The sequence below is a fragment of the Telmatherina bonti genome, assembly GCF_933228915.1.
Source record: "Telmatherina bonti genome assembly, chromosome: 3".
NCBI classification, from domain to species: Eukaryota; Metazoa; Chordata; class Actinopteri; order Atheriniformes; family Telmatherinidae; genus Telmatherina; species Telmatherina bonti.
Window position 1 is genome coordinate 27,330,490 of NC_136621.1, and position 22,922 is coordinate 27,353,411.

At 38.0% G+C, this 22,922-nt stretch overlaps 1 protein-coding gene across 2 annotated transcripts; it reads left to right on the top strand.

Annotated features, from left to right (window-relative positions):
* Positions 1–407: 407 nt before the first annotated feature.
* marchf1 (membrane-associated ring finger (C3HC4) 1) lies at positions 408–22,709 on the top strand. Of its 2 annotated transcripts, XM_079264636.1 has the most exons (9): positions 408–547; positions 2,090–2,124; positions 6,397–6,557; positions 8,342–8,582; positions 13,826–13,876; positions 15,661–15,734; positions 18,133–18,313; positions 18,435–18,579; positions 21,593–22,709. In XM_079264636.1, the coding sequence occupies exons 4-9, from the start codon at positions 8,496–8,498 to the stop codon at positions 21,922–21,924; spliced, it is 870 nt and encodes a 289-aa protein (XP_079120762.1). In that variant the 5' UTR covers positions 408–547; positions 2,090–2,124; positions 6,397–6,557; positions 8,342–8,495; the 3' UTR covers positions 21,925–22,709. The 2 variants fall into 2 exon arrangements, with proteins under 2 accessions (XP_079120762.1, XP_079120763.1); XM_079264637.1 differs by lacking the exons at positions 408–547; positions 2,090–2,124; positions 6,397–6,557; ... (1 more) ...; positions 13,826–13,876; positions 15,661–15,734 and adding an exon at positions 17,864–17,973.
* Positions 22,710–22,922: the final 213 nt, after the last annotated feature.

A 22,922-nucleotide genomic window follows, 5' to 3' on the forward strand; every position in this document is an offset into this window, starting at 1 on the left:
AAATATATTCTTTGGTGTGTATATATGGAAAAATTTAGTCAAACATCTAGCTTTCTAAAGCATTACTTACATACCACATTTGATTGTCAGTTACAGTGAACTTTTTTCATTTTACAAAACTAAATAACATACATATTAATAAGAATACAGGATCATTCAAGTCTGTTTCATTTTTATTAGGTATACTAAATGTTATAGACATTCTTTGAACACTTTGTATGACAAGGACAAAAACTGGGCAGACAGTTTGGGAACCAGTGTTTTCTGTTGTCAGTTCACACGGTTGTAAAGTTTTCCACTTTTATGTCTTTTTCCCAGCTTGTTTGGTGATCACTCTGTGCTTCTTCTTACTTGGTTTTGACATTTGGAATTGTCTAGTGGCTTCTTCTGTGAGTATGTGAATACAAGTTGCGTTAGGGAAGCTGACATTGTCATGTTCTTTAACAGAAGACCAGTGTGAACGTTACCTGTCTGAGTGGTCTGTGGCTGGAGGCAGATTGAAGCCAGACTAAAAAGGGAGAAGATGACGAATGCTATGACGATGAAGGTCAGCTCAAAGCCATTAAATGGTACATCCATCTATACAACTGCCCAACACAATACATGCAGTTAGAGCAAATAACATCTTTACAGTAGAATTCTTATCAATGACACAAATTGACAATTGAAAACAAGAGTACTTTTAAAGTACATGAAATGTCTTGTCTGCACCAGGAAGTTAAGACTTTGCATACTGGTTGTATGTATCACAGATAATCCAGTACCAGCATGCAGAAACAATCTGAGGTAATTATTGAGAGTAATTAAAATGAGACAATTTTATATAAACTACAGTTCTAGTGCTAAAATGAATACACACTGCTCTTAGAACTTGCAAGTTTCTTGTAGTAAATTACATTTCTCTTTTGGAAAATACAATACCCATCTTGTCCACAAGGGGACGTTATAATACTCTGTTTGAATCTTACAAAAGTTGGGCATCCAGCCATCCTGCTTCTCAATCTTTCGTCTGAGTTTTAATTTCAGAATTGTTTGAATTGTATTACTCAGCTCCTTGTAGACAATTGTATTTATGAAAAAATAGCTTGTTCTGGTTTGGCCATGCTCTTATCTCACAACACATCACAGAGTATTTTGCTAGTGATTACTTTTTTTCTGATACATGTGTCTATTTGATATGACCCTAACAGTATAACTGTTTCAAAATATAACAAAGATCAGAAATGTGCAGTGGTATCATCGAGTTAGAAACTGTGAAATTGGAGGACAGGCTCACATGAATAAAACATTGTTGAAATCAAAGAGGCAAGAGGTGGCATACAAGTTTTTGGAAAAATGTCAAGGAGGATTAGGTCAGTAAATATCTTTAATTTTCAGAAGAATGTCAAGGTAGAAACTCCACTACTTTGTAATTCTTAAGCCCCAATGCATCAGCTTCACAGCTTTCTGAAAAATAAATTGAAGTAAGCCTAACCATACAGGAAATTAGTATATTCACATTTTACAACAGGACAAATATCATGTGAAAGGATATCATAAAATGCACAGAAACCTTAGGCTCGTTATATAATCCTTATGCTGTTTTTAATGATTGTTTAAGCATTGTTATGGTTCACATAACTGTTTGGCTCATCATAACTACACATGACACAGTTTTCTTGCTACTGTAGATGTACTCATACACACAAGCTCCCCCCTTTGATCCCTTTGACTAGAGTGAGTCACATGTCTTTGTCCAATAGTCATTTCAGAGCTCAATGTAATCCTGCCAGCACACCTTTTGTTTCTGCCCTAGATTTTTTAACAGCCTCCCTAGTAGAGAGAAACAATACAAATCTTTAGAGAAGGAATGAAAATAAACAACAAAATGGAATAAAAGTGATTGTAAAAGCAGGTTTGGAGTTTTGAGACTTACTGGTAAAAGGGTTATAAAAGCTGGTCCCAGGTTTGAAGTGGAAAAAAAGCACTGCTTTGTGTCTTTACATCCAAATAACAAGAAAGAAAGACGGCAAGCGTGATATACTGTCATGTGGCAGTTAGGTGAAGTGGGAGTTTCTATATTGAATTTTTTCTTTCTGTTCTTTTACAGTTCAATACATAGACCACTCCTTTGTGCCTTATCTTGTAAGTAAACAACACTAGATCCTGCACAAACACACACAGATCCACACTCATACACACACACGCACACACACACACACACACACACACACACACACACACACACACACACACACACACACACACACACACACACACACACACACTTACACTTACATAAAAACACACATTCCGAGTTCAATCTCTAATAAAGACATCTAAACACACAGTTTTAGCTTTTTGTAAGGTGCCGGTTTGTAGTATGTTGCTGTTGCTTCTTGTTTTTTCAAAATCCGTTATCAGCATTTTCACACCAACAGCTCTTCACCCTGTGGTTTTACATCTGTAAAAGAAATCACAGGAAACAAGTCATTTGTTAGTTTTTTTTAAAAGATTTATTAAAGTAGTAGAAGAATAAAATGATCAGATATTTAAAAAAATAATGGAGTTAACTTAGAAATTCACAATTAACTCTTTAATTAAAGGCTATAGCACTTTTCGGGCAAACTGTATTTAAAAAATATAATAAAAAAAAAACATTATGCAAAATTTCATTTAGTGTTGCAATGTTCATAAATAAATCCCAAGACAAGTTGTTCATTGAAAGGTTTCAAAATATCAATACTGTTAGGTAACGGTTTAGAAATAGAGAGCAACTCTCACAACACAGAGAGAGCTGCTTTCTGAAAGGTTTACAATACCCTGTAAGCCACAGGGTACCCTTCAATATCAGGCAAACAATTCTATTTATTTAGTTATTTAATTTATTTATTTTATTAGTTATTTGATTAAGAACCAGACATGAAGAAGTTGGATTCAGTTTCTGTGCTCAATGTGTCTGAAACAAACTCCCAGAAAGCCTTAGATCAGCCAAATGCTTAGTTTATTTTAATCCAGGTAAAAGACCTGCCTGTTTACAGCTACATTTAAATATTTTTTATTTAACATCCCAAATCTGCACTGTTTATTTTAAGCTTGAATTTTCAGCTTGGCCATGTTTTTAATATTGTATTTGTTCTAATATTGTTCTACTTTTACACTTTGAAAGCACTTTGAATCATCGGTCATTTAATTGTGCTATACAAGGCAATATTTTATTTATTCAAGTTGACCTTAACTGTTTAAATGAATCTCCCTGTTTAAATCACTCTAAAGAGTTAGATTTGTTTTAATAAAACACCAATGCATTTTTTTTAAAAACTCCTTAAAATCCCAAATTTGATTCAAAATATTTTTAAAAAATTTAACAGCAAATAACACACACTTAACAATCACTCATTAGTGGGGGAAGTTTGCCAGGGGGAGGTTCGGGGGGGGGAAGAGTGCTGTTCTGTAGGGGTCTAGGCGGGGTCAGCTGCATCTGTGGACGTGGCAAAGGGAAGCTGGGGGTGGTGGGTGGTGGTTGTGGGGGCCCTGTCCTTCCTGTCCTTTGCCCCCACAGGTGCGTCTGACACGGGGCATGTTGAGAGGAAGAGATGAAGGTGTGCAGGAGTAAACATATGAAGTTGCAAATAGAAGGCGAGAGAGTAGAGGAGGTGTGATAAAAGGGAGGAATCAGGGTGAAAGAATTTAGGTAAGTGGGTGGGCAATAAGGTGGGGGTATGCAGATCGGAGGGGATGTGTATGTAGGTGGGGTTAGGGAGGCTGGTGGGGGGGGGGGGGGGGGGGAGGATATGAGAGGAGGTGAATGGGTTGGTTGAGGTGTGTGCATAGACCGTATATGAAAGATGGACGGACATCTAGCGGTAAAAAGGGATGGCTATGCAGAAGTGCCAAAAATTGCAGTTCCCCCCTCATCCATTAGGGGCTCCAAAACAGAGCAAATCCCCACAGGCCAACTTCATGGCAGAAACAAACATGTTCACAGCCTGGTACAAAAATATTTTAGGTTTAATAGGTCAGGTTTGTCTTTATGACAACTGCAGGGGAGTGAATTTCTTTTTTTAACTCCCCTGTTTAGAAGTAGTTTCGTCTCGAAGTTTTGCATATTTAAGGGTGTGTCCTTTTGATTGACAGGTACCTCATATTCTGCTTCAAGAAGGCAGAATGTAGAACAACCGCAGTTTTTAGCCACGTTACAGTGTGACTTAGCTTTAGCCTGCTTACCTCCGTTAGCTAGTTAGCTCAGTTTGTTCATAGCAGGCAGGTTGGAGTTCGAGATGTCAATCTTCATGACATGCTCACACCCCCGCTCTCAGCTCTACCTCTTTGCCTATTTTTGTATCTTCCGGGAGAGACGTTGCCAAGTTGGCATTGGTAAGAACTGCCCACCGAGCTTCAATTTAGCTCTTCAGAAACCTACGGGTGACGTCACGGAGGCTTCGTCCATGTTATTACAGTCTACGGAGGTGTGAGTGTTTAGGGAGTAGTGGGTAAATGTTGGGGTGGGGATGAGCATGGCAAGGCAATTGTGTGTGAATGGGGGTTGAGTAGAGGGGTGCTTGATGGGGCGTGTGAGGATGACTAGAGGTTGAGTTTACGGGGGGTGGAAGGGGTGGGGTGTTATTGGGTGTGTATGGGTATGAGGGAATATATGAGACGGGGGAGAAGGGTGGGGGAGTGTGTATGTAAAGGATGGGGCGAGCCAGGAACCTCAGGCTCTGGAGGGTTGCTTTCTGGCTCTTGGGGCCCTGGGGGCTGCGCTCTGTCTGCCCTGGGCGGCTGGTGACCCGCATAGCCAGAGCCGATCTGTACCCACTAGGGCCTTTTTCCCCTGACTGCCGAGGGCTCTGGCTGGAGCCCCCTCTGCAACCTCCTGGCTGGTTGCATGGTTGGCTCAGGGGTGGGGCGGTTGGGGCTCCCCATGGTCTAGGTCTCCCTATGGCCCGGGTCTCAGGGTCAGCCTCTTGCCTTGTGTGGATGGGGTCTCATTGGCATGATCACTCTTCTCCGTACACGTTCCACTCTGTATGTTCTGCATGTGAAACAGTCACTGAGTCATCCTGCAGGTTTATTTCTTGCTGTGTTTCTGGTTTATATTTAACTTGTTTGGTATCAAATTCTGTAATACAAACACTTATAAACACTTATAAACCCAAATAAATAGAGTAATAAATAAAGAATCTAGAATATCAAGGGGATCATTATATCTATAAAGCTCCCCTTAGCAAAGTAAATTTGCTCAGCAGAAAACAGCATCCAGACTATCATTATGCTTGCTTAAATGCTGGACAAGACAAAAAAAAAAAGAAAGAAAGAAAGAAAAAAATTTCAATGGAACTTATTTAAAAAAATTGATGTAAGGAATGCAACAGTAACAATTGTGTAATTCACAAAACCAAACTTTTAGAAATAAGACATGGGAGGAGCTAAGCCCCTGTTTTAAAGGTAGTACTGGCAAATAGTTTGACAATCACAACAAGCTTTTCTAAATATTCAGTTTGTAAAGAATTTGTGGATCATTATTTTGGGTGTATTAGGTAATCTTTTAGCTTGTAGTGCTCAACATTTTGGTAAAATACCAAACATTTAAAAAAAAAAAAAAAAGAAAGATTTTGAGAATCCTGTCACAGAACAATGAAAAGTTGTATTTAAAAACAAAATCAATGAAATCAACAAATTGCATAAAATTTTTCTGATGTTAGGTTCTTTTAGAATGGGCCTAGATAGGCGTAGTCAAAGAAAAAAAAAAAAAAATTAACTCCCGTGAGTTGACCAGAGGGACCATCTGATTTGTTAGCTCTTACATTGGAAGAGCGAGTATCCATGATGGAAAAGTGGCACAGCAATGTTTTTTAGATAGAATGTGTCATGGCACTGTATTGCTAAAAAATATTACTGCATCACTACGGATGATGAAAAGTCCTTTAGTCACTTACTACCTTTAATAACATTTGGTGTATTATGGAAAGAAAATATGACAAAAGATTCTCAGAATTTTTGCACAGATTAAATAAAAAAAAAGTTGTAATGGGAAAATTTTCACTTCTCTATACAAGTGATTGTTCTTTTATGTTCCTGCACACTAGCAAAGTGCTGCTGAAATAAAAGTTTAACTGGAATAGTGGTAAACATGCCCCGGTCTCAGTTTTTACGAAGCCTGAATCTAACATTCAATTGATGAGTAAAAAATTGTCAGTGATTTGTTCTCATTGTAAAATTTAAAGATGAGTTTTAGATCATTTGAAAATCACTGCATTCTGTTTGTATTTGCATTTTACAGTGTACATTTTTTTTCTTTTTTATATTGTTACAGACAACATGTTGCTGCAACAAACCTATATGATAGTGCAAAAAAGAGAGAAAAAAATCATTAATCACAAGTAAAATAAACGTATGTATTTCTGCCTTCTGCAGCCATACCGTTAAAAAGTGGCCAATCTTCGTTAATCATCCCAATGAGTGTGAAGAGGGCGAAGACCAGAATGGAGAACATGATAGTGAATGCCTCGAGCTCAGTGATAGGAGAGGCCATCTACTTTAAACCTGGTGCCACAACTCTACGATGACAAACATTGGTAAAATACACTGCTGTCCACGGGTTAGATCCAATCACACATTGAATGAAAATCAAAGTAGAACGCTTACCTGGCATGTCACAGGAGCACGTAGATGTGGACCATACTAAAGTGTCATGACACTTGCCACACTTACTGCGCTGTGTGTGTTTTTTCTCTTTCTTTCTCACTGTCACACAATTACAAGAGCTAGCTTACACCTCCCCTCTCAAGTTCAAGTGAGATCATATTAACCCTAATTATTAATGGCCGTTGTGCCTCCGTGTGAGCGTATGTGTAAGTAGAAACGCTCCACTTAAGATTTATAACTGCTTTTATCAATTTATTTATAGTTGAGTGTTTATATTTGTTTACCCTTCTCTATTCTGACATTGATCCGAAGTGAAAACTCTGCATAACATTTCAAGCATTGTACTGTGGTTATGTGAGAAGTTGTGTTGTAATAAATTTCTGTGGAAATTCCTACAGAGCATGCATATTTAGTTGCAATTATGCTCTTTAGATGCAAAAGAACTGACTGACACTACCACCCCCTCCCTAATTTGTGGTCTAACTTCCTCATTTCAAGTGCAAATAAATTATATTGCAGTGCTGAGAGTGTACATGTATGTGTTGTGCACAGGGTGTTGGTGTGCAGATATATCTAGGCCACTTCTCTGACCACTTCTCTTTGTCTGTGGAATTTAGTTTCTCATCTGCATACTGCAAGAGAATTGAGAAAAAGAGTAGCAGAGTAGTTGGAGACATTATGCAAATAAATGCCTTACCATGTATGACTCAGAAGTTCAGAAATTACTAGCCATAAATTTAGAATTTAAGTTTAGTTCAAGTTTGTAGCATTTTCAGGAAGCTAATAGGAATGAAGGCTCATTGTTACTCTGCAGGTCAACCGAAACACAAGCAGGTGTTTATTAGAATACGAAAGTGATCTATTTTTCTAAATTTGATTTCCGACATTCTCAATAACCTTCCTTTGAGTCAGTTATATTTTTCTTTTAAACTAAAATGAAAATTATACATAAAATAAGATTTACCCAACACACTAGTAAGAACATTTATTTGTGCGTGTCACAAAGTGCTTCTTAACCTCAGTCCACAACTGCTCTTCAGTTTTAACTTTAACCACCCCCCCTCCCCCCCCCCACTGAAACAGTTTGAAATAGGATTACATCCTCACCACTCACATACTTGTGTGTATATTTTGTGTATTCTTCTAACATGAGGCCCCTCAGAGGAGTAATGTGACTTTATTGCTTTAACGTTACAGAGGAAAGAAGGTGGCTTGATATCTATTAGTACACCGATTTAGACCAGGGAATCTGCTAACAATCGAGTGGTGGTGTGTGCATGATGGAGGGCGTGCTATCCATGTGCACAAGTCTTATAAGCTTATTAGCTACACCACTGGTCAGAGGAGGAGATTGAGGTTAGTCTAAGCCCTAATCCTTATGGACTTTATGCTTGTTACACAGCAAGCACAACAAAATCCTGGCTCCACCCTTCAAGACAGACACACATACACATGCATGTCACAACAACTGTCTTTATCCCGGCCTCCTTGTTTACTGTTCAACCCCATCTCAACTCTTCCTCTTATCTATCACTCAGCGGGGGGGTGGAGGAGGGAGAAGAACAAGAGGAAGTGGTGCGCACTGTTGAGTAGTTTCCCAGTCGCCATGACGACCTCACACCCCACCATCTTTGGAGCTGTCCTCTTGTTGCCACGGTGACCTGATCCCTTTCTGTCTCTGTTTCTCTTCATGATCCGGATTGGGCTGATAAAGAAGAGCAATCTGGGAGTGGTGTCTCATTTCTTTGCAAACAGCTTGTGGATGGGACGGCGGATCCCACGTAGGAACACAGATTGGAGGACAGGAAGGCACAGAGTGCAAGGAATGCTGGGGGAATAGCACTGGAGTGTTGCTTGGAAACAGTAGCATGCCAGTACAACAGATAACTGTGGTTCCAATAAGGGAGACAGCTAGCAATGGCAAGAGTGCCCCTCGCTCCAAAGACAAGAACGAGGTGAGTTTCTGATCTTATAACTGTTCTCAAATCTTATTAGATCTTCGGCAATGCTTTATGTGTTCTGTTTTGCCCATTTTGTACCACTGAACCTGAAAACTAGAGAAAAGTTTATCAGATTTCACCGGACTGCAGTTCCACAGAAGTTACCTTTGTTGTCAGAAGGTAGAAATCATGAATGGTATTTAAGTGTTGAACCAAATGACTGTAGGAGACGCTACACACAGTATGTGCACATACATGTGTCTGTCAGTTTCAGCTGTGTGTTATGGTGGACAGCTGAAACCTTTTATCGTTTTCAGTATCACACGATATCTCATCATAGATAGCATAATCCACTGCATAATTATTATATCATAACACATTGCACAGTGTAAACAGCTTCCAAGACTATAAAATTGTTGTGTAACACATTGTGTAGCCTCACATCGTCAGTGTGTTTTTTCTCTGGCAGCAGGAAGGATTGGATGTGGACAACAAGATAAAATCACCTTGACTATCCTAAAACTTAAAATTTTGCTTCTTGAAAGCTGTTTAGGTTATAAACTTATGAAAGTGTTTGGCTTCTGATACATACGTACTTCACTGGGAACTTAATCTTATAGGAGTTTGACTTTCACCAGTTTGTTGTGCCTTGTAATACTGCAGCAACAACAGAAAAAGAAAGAAATCAAACAAGAATAACAGGGCAATTTAAAATAATTGGCCCTCTGCTTTGACCATTTTTCCAGTCCGCAAAGATAATTTCTTCTGAACCCGATGAAATGATCACAGATTAAGATGTATTTTTAAACATGCTAAGACAACTCACACAGTCAACCCTGAAGGACTATAAATAACATCCTGTCAACTGTCTTGGTTCCCTGTTTCAAGTCCTGCCTTATATTCCTTACTATCTATTGCTACTCTGATGTCTGTAATCTATATACAGGCAAAATGTTTATTGAATAGATTTACAACATTATATGATTGAGCTAAGGAAACACATGTGGACTTTTTAAATCCGGTCGTGTAGCTAGTCCGACAAAGAGCTCTTAAGACTGAAAAAGTAAGTCCACATATCAAAATCGTACTTTTTTTTTTTGCCTATTCTATCTGGCGACAAAAGTATTACTACCCAAATAAACCACTAAAGTATAATGTCTGTCTTTACAGCTGAAGTAAACAGGTTTACATCCTGACTGAGAAGAACAGTTTTGGTTAAACTTCACAGTTCTTCATAGTTGTATATAACTTGTCCATATGTATTAGGACTTGAAGTTATGTATTTTTATTGATAGGCTTGCTTTGAGTTGCCTTTGTTAGTTGCAGCTTTCAACAACTCAAATGATAACTCAGATTAGCACGAATGATTCCTTATTCACTCATTCAAAAAACATTGGTCAAATTGTAACCGACTGTGACCTGTTTATCTCAGATAAAAACATGTATTTTTGAAAGACCAAGTCAAGCATGTGTAGCCTCAGAATGGTGGTTACTTGTCTAAATCTAGCTGGTGTTTCTTCCCACGTGCCACAGTACAGAACCAAAATATATCCCTCAGTCCACACCACATACCTTAATCCCATCTGCAGAACATGCACATGTCCTCTCACAGACTCAGTTGTCTGTTGTGCCTCAGAGTATCAGCAGAGGAGCAGAGGCTTGGGTAAGTAATGGTAAACCCTTTGCTGTAAAATACTGTTGTGTTCTTACAGAGGAAGCAGGAGCTTAAACAGGCCTTAGAAAGATGGCCTTTGTTTTTTTGTTGTTGTTTTTTATGTTTGATTTCTTTTTGCAGTCTTGCATTGTTCTGCAGAGATAGTTTAAAACTGGCAGCTGGAGGTGCCTAAGGTCATCTCACACCTAATAGGTTGCAAGTTGAATGGACGTGGAAGTGAAACAACTGATTGGTTGATGAATTAAAGCCTGAAAACATAGATTCAAAACCATGTAAAACTGTGGGAGACTCAGGAGTTAGCATAGAAACATAGGTGCTTTATTAACAGTCATGACCAAAAATTTGGTTTTAGTTTAAACATGTAATAAAAAATGAGCTTCTTTCTATCTATTGTCTACCCCTATGGGTTTCATCGCTGAGTTGAAAGAGTAATACTAAGATCCAGATACATATTTAGATAAACATGTTTAATAAGTATATCTTCTGAAGTTTTTACTTGTGGTTCTCTGTGTAAGTCTGCTTTGCATTATCCTTGTCTTTGCTCTGCTGAGCATGGATATAAGTAACTTAATTTAAATTTTCTTCAGTTTTTTTTCTAGTAGAAGGAACAACTTAAATTAATGCAGTTTTCTTGTTAGCAAATGTCTGTCACATCACTTTAAAAAAAAAAGAAAAGTTAAAAAACAGAAGAAATATGATCTGATCAGCGCAGTGTTTACTTGTCCATTTATTTGTCAAATGAGTGTAAACATATTTGATTGGCACAGAGGTCTGCTTGAACATTTTGTCTTTGCTTTGTGAACAGGAGTAAGTAGCAGAATGTCCACGTATGGCCTCAGATTCTTCTTAATTTTATGAACTTGTGTAATCAAATTTGCCTATCAAGGGCTTATAGCAGAAGTGTTCAAACTAATGGTGAACAAACATTGGTGCAGGAGAAAACATTGGTTTTGCTTTCTCAGGTTTCATATTTATTTCAGAGATACTCATGTGAAACAACATCTGGCCACATTTCAGTTGTTGCAACATGTTTCTTACAGTAGGCGTCTGTCTAGCTGAATGTTTCTGATGGTTTTGGCCTTTGTTCTTTCCAGTCTTAAAAACCTTTGGACTTAGAAAAAAATCCTCTGATCTCTTTTTATTTGCAAGCATAATAAAATGCTCATGAAAGACTCAATTCTCATGTATAATAAAAAAAATAATCTTGTTCAAAAAAAGTTTGAAAATTCTGCCACAGGTTAATGAGTCATTACAGAAAACCAAACACTAAACCACAAGTTCAACCCAGAAAATTCTGATGTTTCAAAACTGAATTTTTTAATTGGAATTTTGAGGTTCATAAGTACTTTCATGACTCACAATGAGCCGTATTAATTTAAACACGGATCGGCCATCTACAGCAAAACATGTTCCCAAGAAGCAATCCATGTGCCCATTTGCTATTACAGATAGAGGAGGTACCAGGGAGGAGGGTTTGCTTTGACTTTCAAGCACAACTACTGATTTAAACGTGGCTATCAGAAAATCCCTTGATCAGCTTAGATGACTGCAGTCTTCGACTTGTTAGCCTCGCTCCTGTTTATTTTAATGATTTGCACAGAGTGTACTCTCAGCAGCGTCCTTGTGGCCGATGCACGCAAGCTCTTACACAGCCCTATAAAAAAATGAAAAAAAAAAGAGTGCAAACTTGAATGAGAGGATTAATTTCTGTACTTTTTGCCATTGAACATTGAAAGAAGAATATTTCTGGTTGTTTGTTATTTATTTAGTTATCTTTTGTGGCTATTGTTGTTGTTCTTTATGTTGAACATCTCATACTGTTGATTTTTCACCTATCTGTTCTTCCCTCGTCCTTGTTCCCTCTCTTCTCTGCTCTTGACTTTCTTTCTTCTTTCCCATTCTTCTTCTTTTCTAATTTATTTGTCCGTAACTCTCTTGTCCAACATTAATATGTACATTCAACAGTACAGAAATTAAAAGAATAAAAATTATACTTAAATTTTCAAGAGAGGTTTTGTATTCTAAAGCTCCTCTTGGCAATGCAATTTTGTTTGGCACAACATTCAGTCAGTAAAAACCAAAACAAACAACAACAACAAAAACTTGACATTTCATGGTAATAAGGCATTACAAATAATATCTGTAGCCATATTTTCATATTTTCATTTTTTCATTTTTATCAGCTCACCAAACAGCCTGTATGTTATCCAGCTTGTGCCACTGGGATGAGTAATAAGAAACGGCATGCAGCTTAAAGTAGTTGTACTATTAAGCAACATCTCTCATCTGTTAGTCATAGAAAAAAATACTTGAAATGTGAACCACAACAAGTATTTACCTCATGCACGCCAAATTTGTGATTTAAAATAAGCTAAAATTTAACAAAGGACATAAAAGATTGAGTTGTTCCCCTTAAAGACAAAGATCCATTCCACATTATGCATAACTGTTTCTGACAACCTCTTGTGGTCTCCTTTGTACCATCAATGGCATGTTTAGATATGAAAGCCATAGAAGTATTCATGGTTATTTAAATTATTTTAGAGAGATTGGACTGATAAGTACTAACTAAGGTCTGTTCTGATAACTGATCCAGTTAATCTGAGTTTCTTCTTTACAAATAGTTATACACTGTTGATGCAAATACTTGCCACAACTAATTTTAGGGTTTAGATTATGATAATTTTTTGTGAAAACAGAACCATCCCTGGCCTTGGTATGTAAGCTTTAATAGTATATATACATGCAGACAATATACATTTATCTTTACCTGAGAGAGACTGAGATTTTTCTGCATTGATTAGACCCACACGGACAAGACATTGATGCTGTAATAGCTTGAAGAAATTCTGTAAGTTGTGCATAAAATGCCCGTGGATAAGGCTTCCTGCCTTGATAGACAGCTTTATAAACATGTTGCACTGATACTTACGAAATTATCCAAAACAACCACGAAAACACAGAAATGAAAAAATATGATTTAAGCCAACATTTTATACTTTATCTAGAAAACTGTCATCAGCTGTGTCAGTGTCTGGTGACAAACAGGGCACATGCTTTATTACTAATCTTTACATACCAGTATCTACCAGTAGGTTAAAATGGCATAAAGTACTGTAGATAGGGGCTGAGGTCAAGGTTTAACAGTTAAGTTGAAATGAGCAGCACCCTGGCAAGCTCTAGAAAAACTGCTTTAAGTTGACTTTAAATAGCAACACATTGAAGAGCAGCGCTGTGTCCATGTTGCGGGACAACCATGTAATAGGATTGCTGGCTTTAGCTCAGGTCACAGTAAAATAACAAGGACGCGTGACGTCTGCTGCTAGTTTTGAAACAGTAAATACAGTGGTCAACATTAAATACTGCAGAAACAAGAACTGTTAGATGTTCTATAGTTTAGGTGACATTTTTTAGTTTTTACACAGATTCAAAAGAGAATCTCTTCTTGTTGTTTAGTGTTGTCTGCCAGAATAATTACTGAATTGTTAAAAACCTCAGGCTGCACAGCATGCAGCATGCATCATTAAAACATCACACAAGTTCTGTTGCACTAATGATTTACTGTCTCTCTGTTTTCCTCCAGGGGAAGAAGGCACCTGGGCGCTCAGGGAGTCACTCTAGCAACATCTCCAAGGTAATTGTTAAATACACAGGCTGAAACGGACAACATCAATGTCACTGTTCATAATGGATTATGGATTTTTATTTAAAAAAGAAAAATCTTCAGTAAAAATGTGGAAAAGCAAAAATATAGAACAAAAGGTGTGGAGCAGTACAAAATTGATGATCATTATGGTTGCTTTAAGAGAAACCTGCGTGCTTAGAGGGCTCTATGACTCACCTGGTCCCCTTAATTATGTTTTATGATGTACTAATTGATATGTTTGATATCTATTATTAAAAAGACTTTAGCAGGTTAAATATTTTTTGCATTTCTAACAAACTCGCAAAACTAAAAAGATAATTTGAGTTTAATAAAATGTTCTAACGTATTACTTTTGACTTCCGACCAGTTAATTTTGTAGTAATATCAGTCAAGAGGAAGGAAAAAATGTCTAATTTTTGTCAGTTAGACTGTAACAAAACATTTGAAGTATATGTAAACATGTTAGCATCAGATTTTTTGGTCAGACAAAAAGAAATCCAGATATTAGATTGGGAGTCAAATGTCTTTTGTAAATATATGTTTACTTGGATACTAACCGGATTTGGCACACTGGGCATGCTCCACAGTTCTTGTTCTCGGCTTTGACTTGGAAGTAACCATATAGTCACTGCATGGAAGAAGAAGAAGAAGAATGCATACTATAATTTTTTAGACATATAAATTAAGTCAATGAACTGACTTTATCTCCCTTGGTTATATACTAGGACCTGGAAAGGGGTCCAAATAAATACTGTCAGGGTTCATAAATATTTCCATCTATCTCAATTTAACCGTGCAAGAAAACATGCTGAATCTTTCAGCTCTTATAAAGGTCTTTAATATGAATATATATTTGTTGTTTAAAAGAAGAAGACAGAAAAGGAAAAACACAAAATCTTCAAAAACATCAGTAACACCAGACTTGAGACTCTGTTATTCAGGGTTGGATACTGAAGAAGATTAAAGAGCAACTGAATTTGCATCAATCACAGGGCCAGAAAACTAACTCAAGATTAACTTGAGTGTTTCTAACTGGAAGATAAGGAAGTAAGCAGCTGTTTACTTTCTTAGACCCTTATAAATTGTCTCTTAATATATTTAGGTTCCCTGAGGGCACAAAGGGTAATACTTCAGAACAGACACTGGAATTTACAGCTTAATTTAGTGACATGATCAACCAGTCAAGTGCTTCCTCTTTTGTACTGGTATATAAAAGAAGGCGATGTAAAGAATACTATAAGGATGAGAAAGAGCAAATAACTCCTACTAATTATATTGTATTTCTGTTAGTTTACATTATTTTTACAGTGTAATACAAAATCTTTGCTGAATTTCTAGTATTTTTAACATTAGTGTGCAAAAGACCTAAGTTACTCAATACGCAGTTATTGTCCAAAATATTACAGCACAAAAGTCATAAAACCATGTATTATTATAACAAAGACAAAGACATGGCCTTCTCCTTTTTTCTATTGGTAACCAATACAGATACTTTGGTGACCAGTACCATTATTTTTCTACTGTGTAAACATTTTTGCACCATAAGGAACCACTAAGCATTTTCTTGATGTCTGAATCATACGTCATCTGGGTGGTTCATATTAAATTGTTTTTTAAGAGCTGACAAACTCAGCATGTTTCAATAAGTCAAACTGAGCCTGAGTTATGGAGCCTTGGGCCATTTTTTATGTGTAGTAGTCCCTGACTTAGGCTCTGACTGACTGTGGTACTTCTAAAGCACCATGCACTAAGGTGAGTGTTGCTTGTTTCAGGCAAGCAATTCTACAGCTGGAGTTACTACAGCCTCAAGAACATCGATAACCCCATCTGCAAAGGATATATGCAGGTAAGACAACTCTGTTTATTTATCAAAGTTACCTAAGAATAAATGTTGTTGTCCAATGAAATCTCCAAACAACAAATATCTCTACATATATCTCTTTTAAAGCCCAGAACAGTGGGGGATCTCTTTATTGTATCAACATGCACTGTTTAAAGTCTACTCTCCAGCAAGTGGGAGGCTGACTTAGCATGGCCTGTACCACCTTTAGGACACAACAACCCATTTAAAATGGATGCTGAGAGCTGTGATATTACAACAGTGCAATAAATAAGAAGAAAACTGATTGCAGTATTTAAATACGTTCATCAGAGTATGAGACACATTTGATGCATGCTAGTGCCTGAACCTTCATTTATCACTTACCATATTCAGTTCATTCATTATTTATTACCAATTATTGATATCACTTGCATCCTTTTTGTCATGTTATTCATCATGTGTTTGATACAATCAGTCATGGCTGATGTACAGTATCATCAGCTGAACTAGGAGTGTACTTTTGCATGTTTTGTCCTGATTGAATGGCAATTGTATAATAATAAGTGAACACCAACTATTAGCATGTCACAAAAAATCTAATATTTAAATTGGCTACAAGATGAAGAAAAAAATGGTAATTTATTTTTGAATGTTCCCACTACTGTAAGAAGTACAGGTTTTATTTGCTACATGAGTATCCGTCTGTATCCTTCTCTGTAAATGGAAGTATTTATAGATACAGGACATTAAAAAAAATAGTTTTTCAAAAAGTTCAAGCGCTTCAGGGCGGACACATTTCAAGATGAATTTAGATAAACTGAAATTCAACTCAAGCTGGAAGTGGCTGAGAGCTACTTCATAACAATGAGAACAAAGTTGCAAAAATAAAAAAAAAAAAGACCAAAGAAACAGGTAAAATTATCAGAAACAGAAATTTTAACACTTAATGACATCTGTCTTTTACAAAGCAGGGAAAAGCTAAAAGACTAACAAAGACACCAACACAACCAAGAGCAAGTCACAGCTCAGATTGTTCTATATATCCCTGAAACTCACCCAAATTGCAGCAAAATGCTAAAACATGTAGACCTGTATTTGTGAATCCCCAAAGCCAAGCCGACAGAAGGCATGTTCAGACTGTTAAAAGGGACAGAGGAGTCTTGGACCTTCCTTTCAGTGCTCAAACAAAATCTTCTATTTCTTTCTCTGTTTTATAATGGCGCCAAAAATCTAAAAGATTTAAAAGACAACCCAAAACCTGAGCTGCTCAACTTTTGATAATCTTCATTTGCATTAACCTTTTATTGGTGAACTTACTTTGACCAGATCCAATCCTATTTTTCCAATTTTTTTCTTTTTACAGATTGATTGTATTTATGTTTTCGCCTCATTGTTTCATTTTGTCTCTGCTCATCTCCATCTGCATGTGTGTCTGTGTGTTTGTGTTTAGTCACAGCAAGCAAACCCGTTTACAGAAGGATGCTTCTGAGTCACATAAACACACCAAGCACGCACACAATACTTCTGCCATGACAGTCACCAGCACAGCTCTGAGCTCATCTGCTCAGGCCCAGAAAAAGCAGGTGAAAAGGCGTCACCGCCGCAAAAGGAGCAGCTGCACCACCTTTGACTGTGTGGAGCCCAACAGCAAACAGGAGTACAGCGACCGCAGTCTCAGCTCTGACCGCAGTGAGCTGGGTGAGAAAAGGGAACGCTCCTTCAGGAACCGTAGGGAGCTCCCACCTCGTCTTCGCTGCTCAGGTGTCCCGCAGTCTGAATCCTCCACTGAGGACGAAGCATGCCGTGAAACTCGCAGCTGGAGTAAGGAGAAAGCGCGAAGAGCTCGCCGCCGCAGTGTAAGCAGCAGAGAGAGAGATGCAACAAATGATACCAAACGAGAAGATAAAACAGAAATAATGGAGCTACAGTCTGTTGACTCAGATGAAGGGAAAGAGAATCAGCCTCTGGTGGAGGACAGCGGTGGCCTTAAGAAGCGCCACAACATCAGAGCATCAGTGAAGAGAGATGGTAGCCATGTTTCACAGAGGGAGGGATCCCAAAGCAGAGAAAAAGAGAAGAAGTCACGAAGCCCAAGAGGCAGCTCCTCATTGGCAGAAGATGGTGAGGAGCTCATTACTAAGAGATACCAGGAGAAGGGGTCAGGAGGTGGAGACATGTCCGTGCCCACCCCACAGAAACACTGTGGTATGAATGGGGGCACAGCACAACCCTGCTCAGAAGATTCTGAGCTAGAGGTTTGCAGGTGAGTGTGTGAATAAAATCATGCAGTATTATCGGGTAATAAAAAAGAAATCTACTGAAACAGATAAGATAAGAAGGAGAGAGAATCTGTGATAACAACACAAAGGCTCCAGGTCATTTCTCTCCCTGATCAATGTGTTTTTGTTCCGTTATTGTATAGGATTTGTCACTGTGAGGGAGATGACGAGTGCCCACTGATAATGCCATGCCGCTGCACAGGAAGCTTGAGTTTTGTTCATCAGGGATGTCTCAACCAGTGGATCAAATCCTCAGACACTCGCTGCTGTGAGCTTTGCAAATTTGACTTCATCATGGAGACAAAGCTCAAACCTTTGAGCAAGGTATACATGCAAGGCTTACTAATGGTTGTAAACATCACAAGAGGAGGTGCAGTTTTGAACACTATTTGTTTGTCTCCTTTCAACCTTCTCAACTCATCATCTCCATCCGTTTGTCTTCCAGTGGGAGAAGCTGCACATGTCGAAGAGTGAGAGGAGAAAGATCTTCTGTTCAGTGTTGTTTCACCTGATAGCAATATTGTGTATGTTGTGGTCTGTCTACATTCTGATCAAGAGAACCACTGATGAGATCAGACTGGGGAAAAACGGTCAGTACTTTCCTATCTCCCCATACTCACATACTAGAGACAAACAGAGGGGCATTTGTAGCTTTTAGTGGTGTATCAGCCTGTATAAAGACTGTAGTGGATTAACAGTACCCTCTGGTGTTTTTTCACTCTCATTACGTTTATTTAAAAACATTGGCAAACCCAAATGACAGTCTACACCTCACTGAAAATAAAAGCAGACAGGTTTTAGGTCTTGCAAACTAATTAATCATTTTTTTAATAACACTGTTCTTTTTATAATTTTCTTTTAAGCTTTCAAAATTTGTTGACAGAAGATGGTGATAGAAGGCCTGCTGTAGAAAAGTGCTGCATAAATTTTTAAATAAATTTTGGTGATGCTGTAGGTTTGCTCTTTTCACCTATGCAACACTGCTTACATTATTATGATCATCTTTTTTATATTTCCCCGCATTCAAATTCTATGCTCATTTATTGAGACACTTTAGTCTCTCAGTAACTTGCTTATTATTCCCCAACAGCATCAGAAATAGCCAATGTTGCCAAAGCAAGCAATCAAAACACACTATAGACTATATATATATATGCTGTTTCCCTGACATGCAGTTATATTTTTTAAGAGGTGCATGTCAGCTTCTAATCGTGTGTAAGAGTCTTAAACCTGCAGAAGTTCTGATTAACCTTTGATGTGATCTGTTAATTATAGCTGGTGTTGATTGTTGATGTTGACAGAATAAAGTTAAACAGTATTAAATCCACTGACTGTTTAGCTAAGCACCCCATGGTGGTCTAAACACCACAGGGTACCTGTCGATCTTCAAACCTGTCTGACTCTAGCCGTGCAACTCTAAAGATGTGTTTCCCCTGTAGTCGCTCATTGTTGATGTGTTTGTTTTAAAATTCAGTAAATGTGAGTGGTGTACAGTGCATAGTGCCAGTCAAAGCTGTGGTAGCACTGACCTTTTAGTATGAATGGGTGATATAAACTGTAAAAGTTTTATTTCGCTCTGCACAGTATTAATCTTTCACCAAAGTTTAAAATACCAGTTTCTCGTTGAAGAATTTTGAATATATCAAAATCCGTCTGTCATAATCTTGATTAGTTTAACTGTAAATGCAAACATGGATCTGGGTGTAAAGCTTTTACATGAATTAACACCAACATGTTGAAAAACACATTTTTATGTTTGTGCTTAGATCAGTTTATTCTACATAGCAGACAATAAACCAGGCAGATTGTAATTTCCCATTTTTACAGCTATTGGAGAAATGAAAACTTCTTGTGATTTAATGACAAATTTATAGTATTTCATTTTGAAACTCCTTACTAATCTGACTAAATCAATTTGTTTAGATTTGATTGAAATATATTTAAATACTTAATGAGGTTTCAATGACAATAAGGTACCGACACTTGTTAATGCCACTGTATTTAATCTAATTACCGTTAAGAAAACAAACAGGCCATGCAAGGGAGTTAGCATGAAACAAGGTTCAAGCTTCTCCAAAACGATATTCAGATTAGACTGCTGTCAACTAAACGTTGTGTGCCTGGAAATAAAAATTTAATGTAGGAAATATTATCAGTAATATGATATTTTTGGGTGCACAGGTTCTCTCCAGGTACGCCGGCTTCCTCCCACTGTCCAAAGACATGCATGTTAGGTTGATAGGTGACTCTAAATTTTCCCACGGTGTAAGTGTGAGCGTGAATGGTTGTTTGTCTCTCTGCGTTGGCCCTGTGATGTACTGCTGACCTGTCTAGGGTGTACACTGCCTCTGGCCCAATGGCTGCTGGGATCGGTTCCTGCTTCCCTGCAATCCTTGATTGGAATAAGTTGTTTATAGATGGATGAAATTATTTTGATTTGACACAAGCTAGAAGGTATATTGGTGCTTCAAAGTGGATGAACAAAAAATGTTCTGGTAAATAATAGGCACAGTTTAATAAGAAAACGCTATTATACTTACATTAATAATTATTAATATTACCAGCATATTAGTGGTAAAACTTTCTGTATTAGCAGATTATTAGACAGTGAAATCTCAGTTGGTCATCGCCAGATACTCCTGTGTTACTTAAATACAGATCAATGTATGAACTTTAAAATGTTTGTTAATATGCATCGAACCCCAAGCTAAGGAGATTTGAGGACCTCACATCGAGCGTTGTTGATCTTCATTACACTTGGAAATGTTTTATTACTGTCTCCAAGAGTTTGTAATTCACCAATCAGAAGTTTAGTACTGCTATTGATGTTGGGCCAGTAATTGATCATCACACATTATTATCCCACAAATGAAGTAATAGTCTGTAATGTCACACTGGAACCTACAGTGGCTTTAAATGAGGTTTAAACAGCTGCGGGCCTCTGTCACTCAAATTGGTTTACCTGTTAGTCTTTAATCAGAAAAAACCTGAACAACGGCATGGCAGAGCTGTGAGGAGACCTTCACTGTCTTTGGAAAAGGACATTGCTACCTATTTGCAATTTGTGACTGGGAATCTGTGGGAAAAGCTTCACCTCAGAATGGTTTAGGAATCATGTAATTCATGCAGGGAGCAGGAAATCAATTAAAATCCCAGAGTCAGAAGTTTATCTTATTGACCTAAAATTTCTTCAATCTGGTATGATGACTGATCAACAGGTACTGTAAATATTAACTTGCAGTCATTGCTGTGCAGGTGTTCATAATCTAAATCTTTAACCAAAATAAAATAGACCCCCTCCTGCTTCTGTAAATTCACAGTTGTGTTCAGTGTGGTGTGTTGTGATGATAATGTAGGATATACAATGAGATCTTTCTAGTATATCATGATTTTAGATGCTGAAAAATCTCAATCCAAAAATCAATACATAAAAATTAAAAAAAAAAATTACACTCACTCTTGATTGCAGAGGAATTTTGGAGAGTTTCTCTTGTGAAGTACTATGCTCCGCAGGGTAAGCACAGCTCTGCACACACCAACATCATGATTCCTCACTCATCCTGCAGCTGATCTGATGGCAGTTTTGTGTTTGTGTGTCCTCAGGTGTGCTGGAGTGGCCCTTCTGGACTAAGCTGATTGTGGTGGCCATTGGCTTTACAGGTGGCCTCATCTTCATGTATATCCAGTGTAAAGTCTACCTGCAGCTGTGGCGCCGCCTCAAGGCCTTTAACCGCATCATCACCGTGCAGAACTGCCCAGAGAAGAACCTGCATAACCCTCAGGCACGGTCCAGCACCCTCGCCAACGGCAAGCACGAAACTGTGGAGGTCCCGGTTACCCCGGTTACCTTGGCCCCAGTCCCGCCTCCAGAAGCACAGATGGACTCTGACATGTCTGTGGAGGCAGCAGTGGCACCGGCACGAAACCCTGTCTGAATTTCCTGGATGTTAAATCATTCTTTGCTCACCATCAAAACAAAGTGTTGTGAGCATGGCGGGATTTAGACTCATACAATGTTTCAATGTTTTTCTCAGCTCCACAGATCACTGGATCTTGAGACACCACAGACAGATTTAAAGTGCAAAAACTGATCCAGTCTTTGTGACTGAGGAAAACTGAAGGCAGAGATTAATGTCAAGGTCCAAACATGAGTAAAAAAAGAAAAACATCTGAGCAGATGCAAAAAAGACAACGGATGTGAAGACTGTGGATAAATGGTATAGTGATGCCATTTTATATGTATGCACTTTGTAAACCTGCACTGACATAAGTTAAAGTTGTGAATTCCCTGTGGATGCTACAAGCTTAAGGTCTCAGTATGCCTCAAACAAACTTTTCACATGTGACTGTGTTGAAATGCAAACTTGCTTTATAGCTGTTCCAAATAACCCACTGATGTCTGGCATGCCAAACTGTTAAGTCAGAAAATGATCAACATGTGACAGAAGGTTTGGCGATGCTGCAAGTGGGTCAGCGCCCTGTGGATGACACATGCACTTTAATTAAATTTCCTTTGATTGAACATGCTTCGTATTGTGAAATATCCCAGAAGCTGTGATTTTCCATCTCGTTGGTATGATTTCAACAATCAGCACTGAAGTCAGATCTGGGTTTGTGTTGTTTACCGTTTTGTTTATTCCTGCTACATTTAATATGTATCAAGTTATTGCTGACACTTTATATAATTTCATGTTCCTGTTATTGCAGCTTTCCCAATTTTATATGCTCCAACACATATTCTAACTGCTGGAGACTTTCTTTGTTGGAGGGCTGAAGAGATATGTAGAACAATCGGAAAAGTAAACCTGCTAATAGATGCATATGCCCTCCTTAAAAGCATTCAAGTGGGGGCAACAGACAGGTAAACATTGGTAATTGCATGAAGAATGAAAACAGAACATGAAAGCATTTTGTGAAGTGTGCATACATATTT

What these genes read in the sequence shown, in the direction of transcription:
- marchf1 (XM_079264636.1), top strand. Translation starts at nt 8,496, where the DNA reads ATGCCAGTACAACAGATAACTGTGGTTCCAATAAGGGAGACAGCTAGC. An exon ending in ACTCTAGCAACATCTCCAAG is followed by an intron (nt 13,877 to 15,660) that starts GTAATTGTTAAA and finishes TGCTTGTTTCAG; the next exon opens with GCAAGCAATTCTACAGCTGG. An exon ending in TCTGCAAAGGATATATGCAG is followed by an intron (nt 15,735 to 18,132) that starts GTAAGACAACTC and finishes GTTATTGTATAG; the next exon opens with GATTTGTCACTGTGAGGGAG.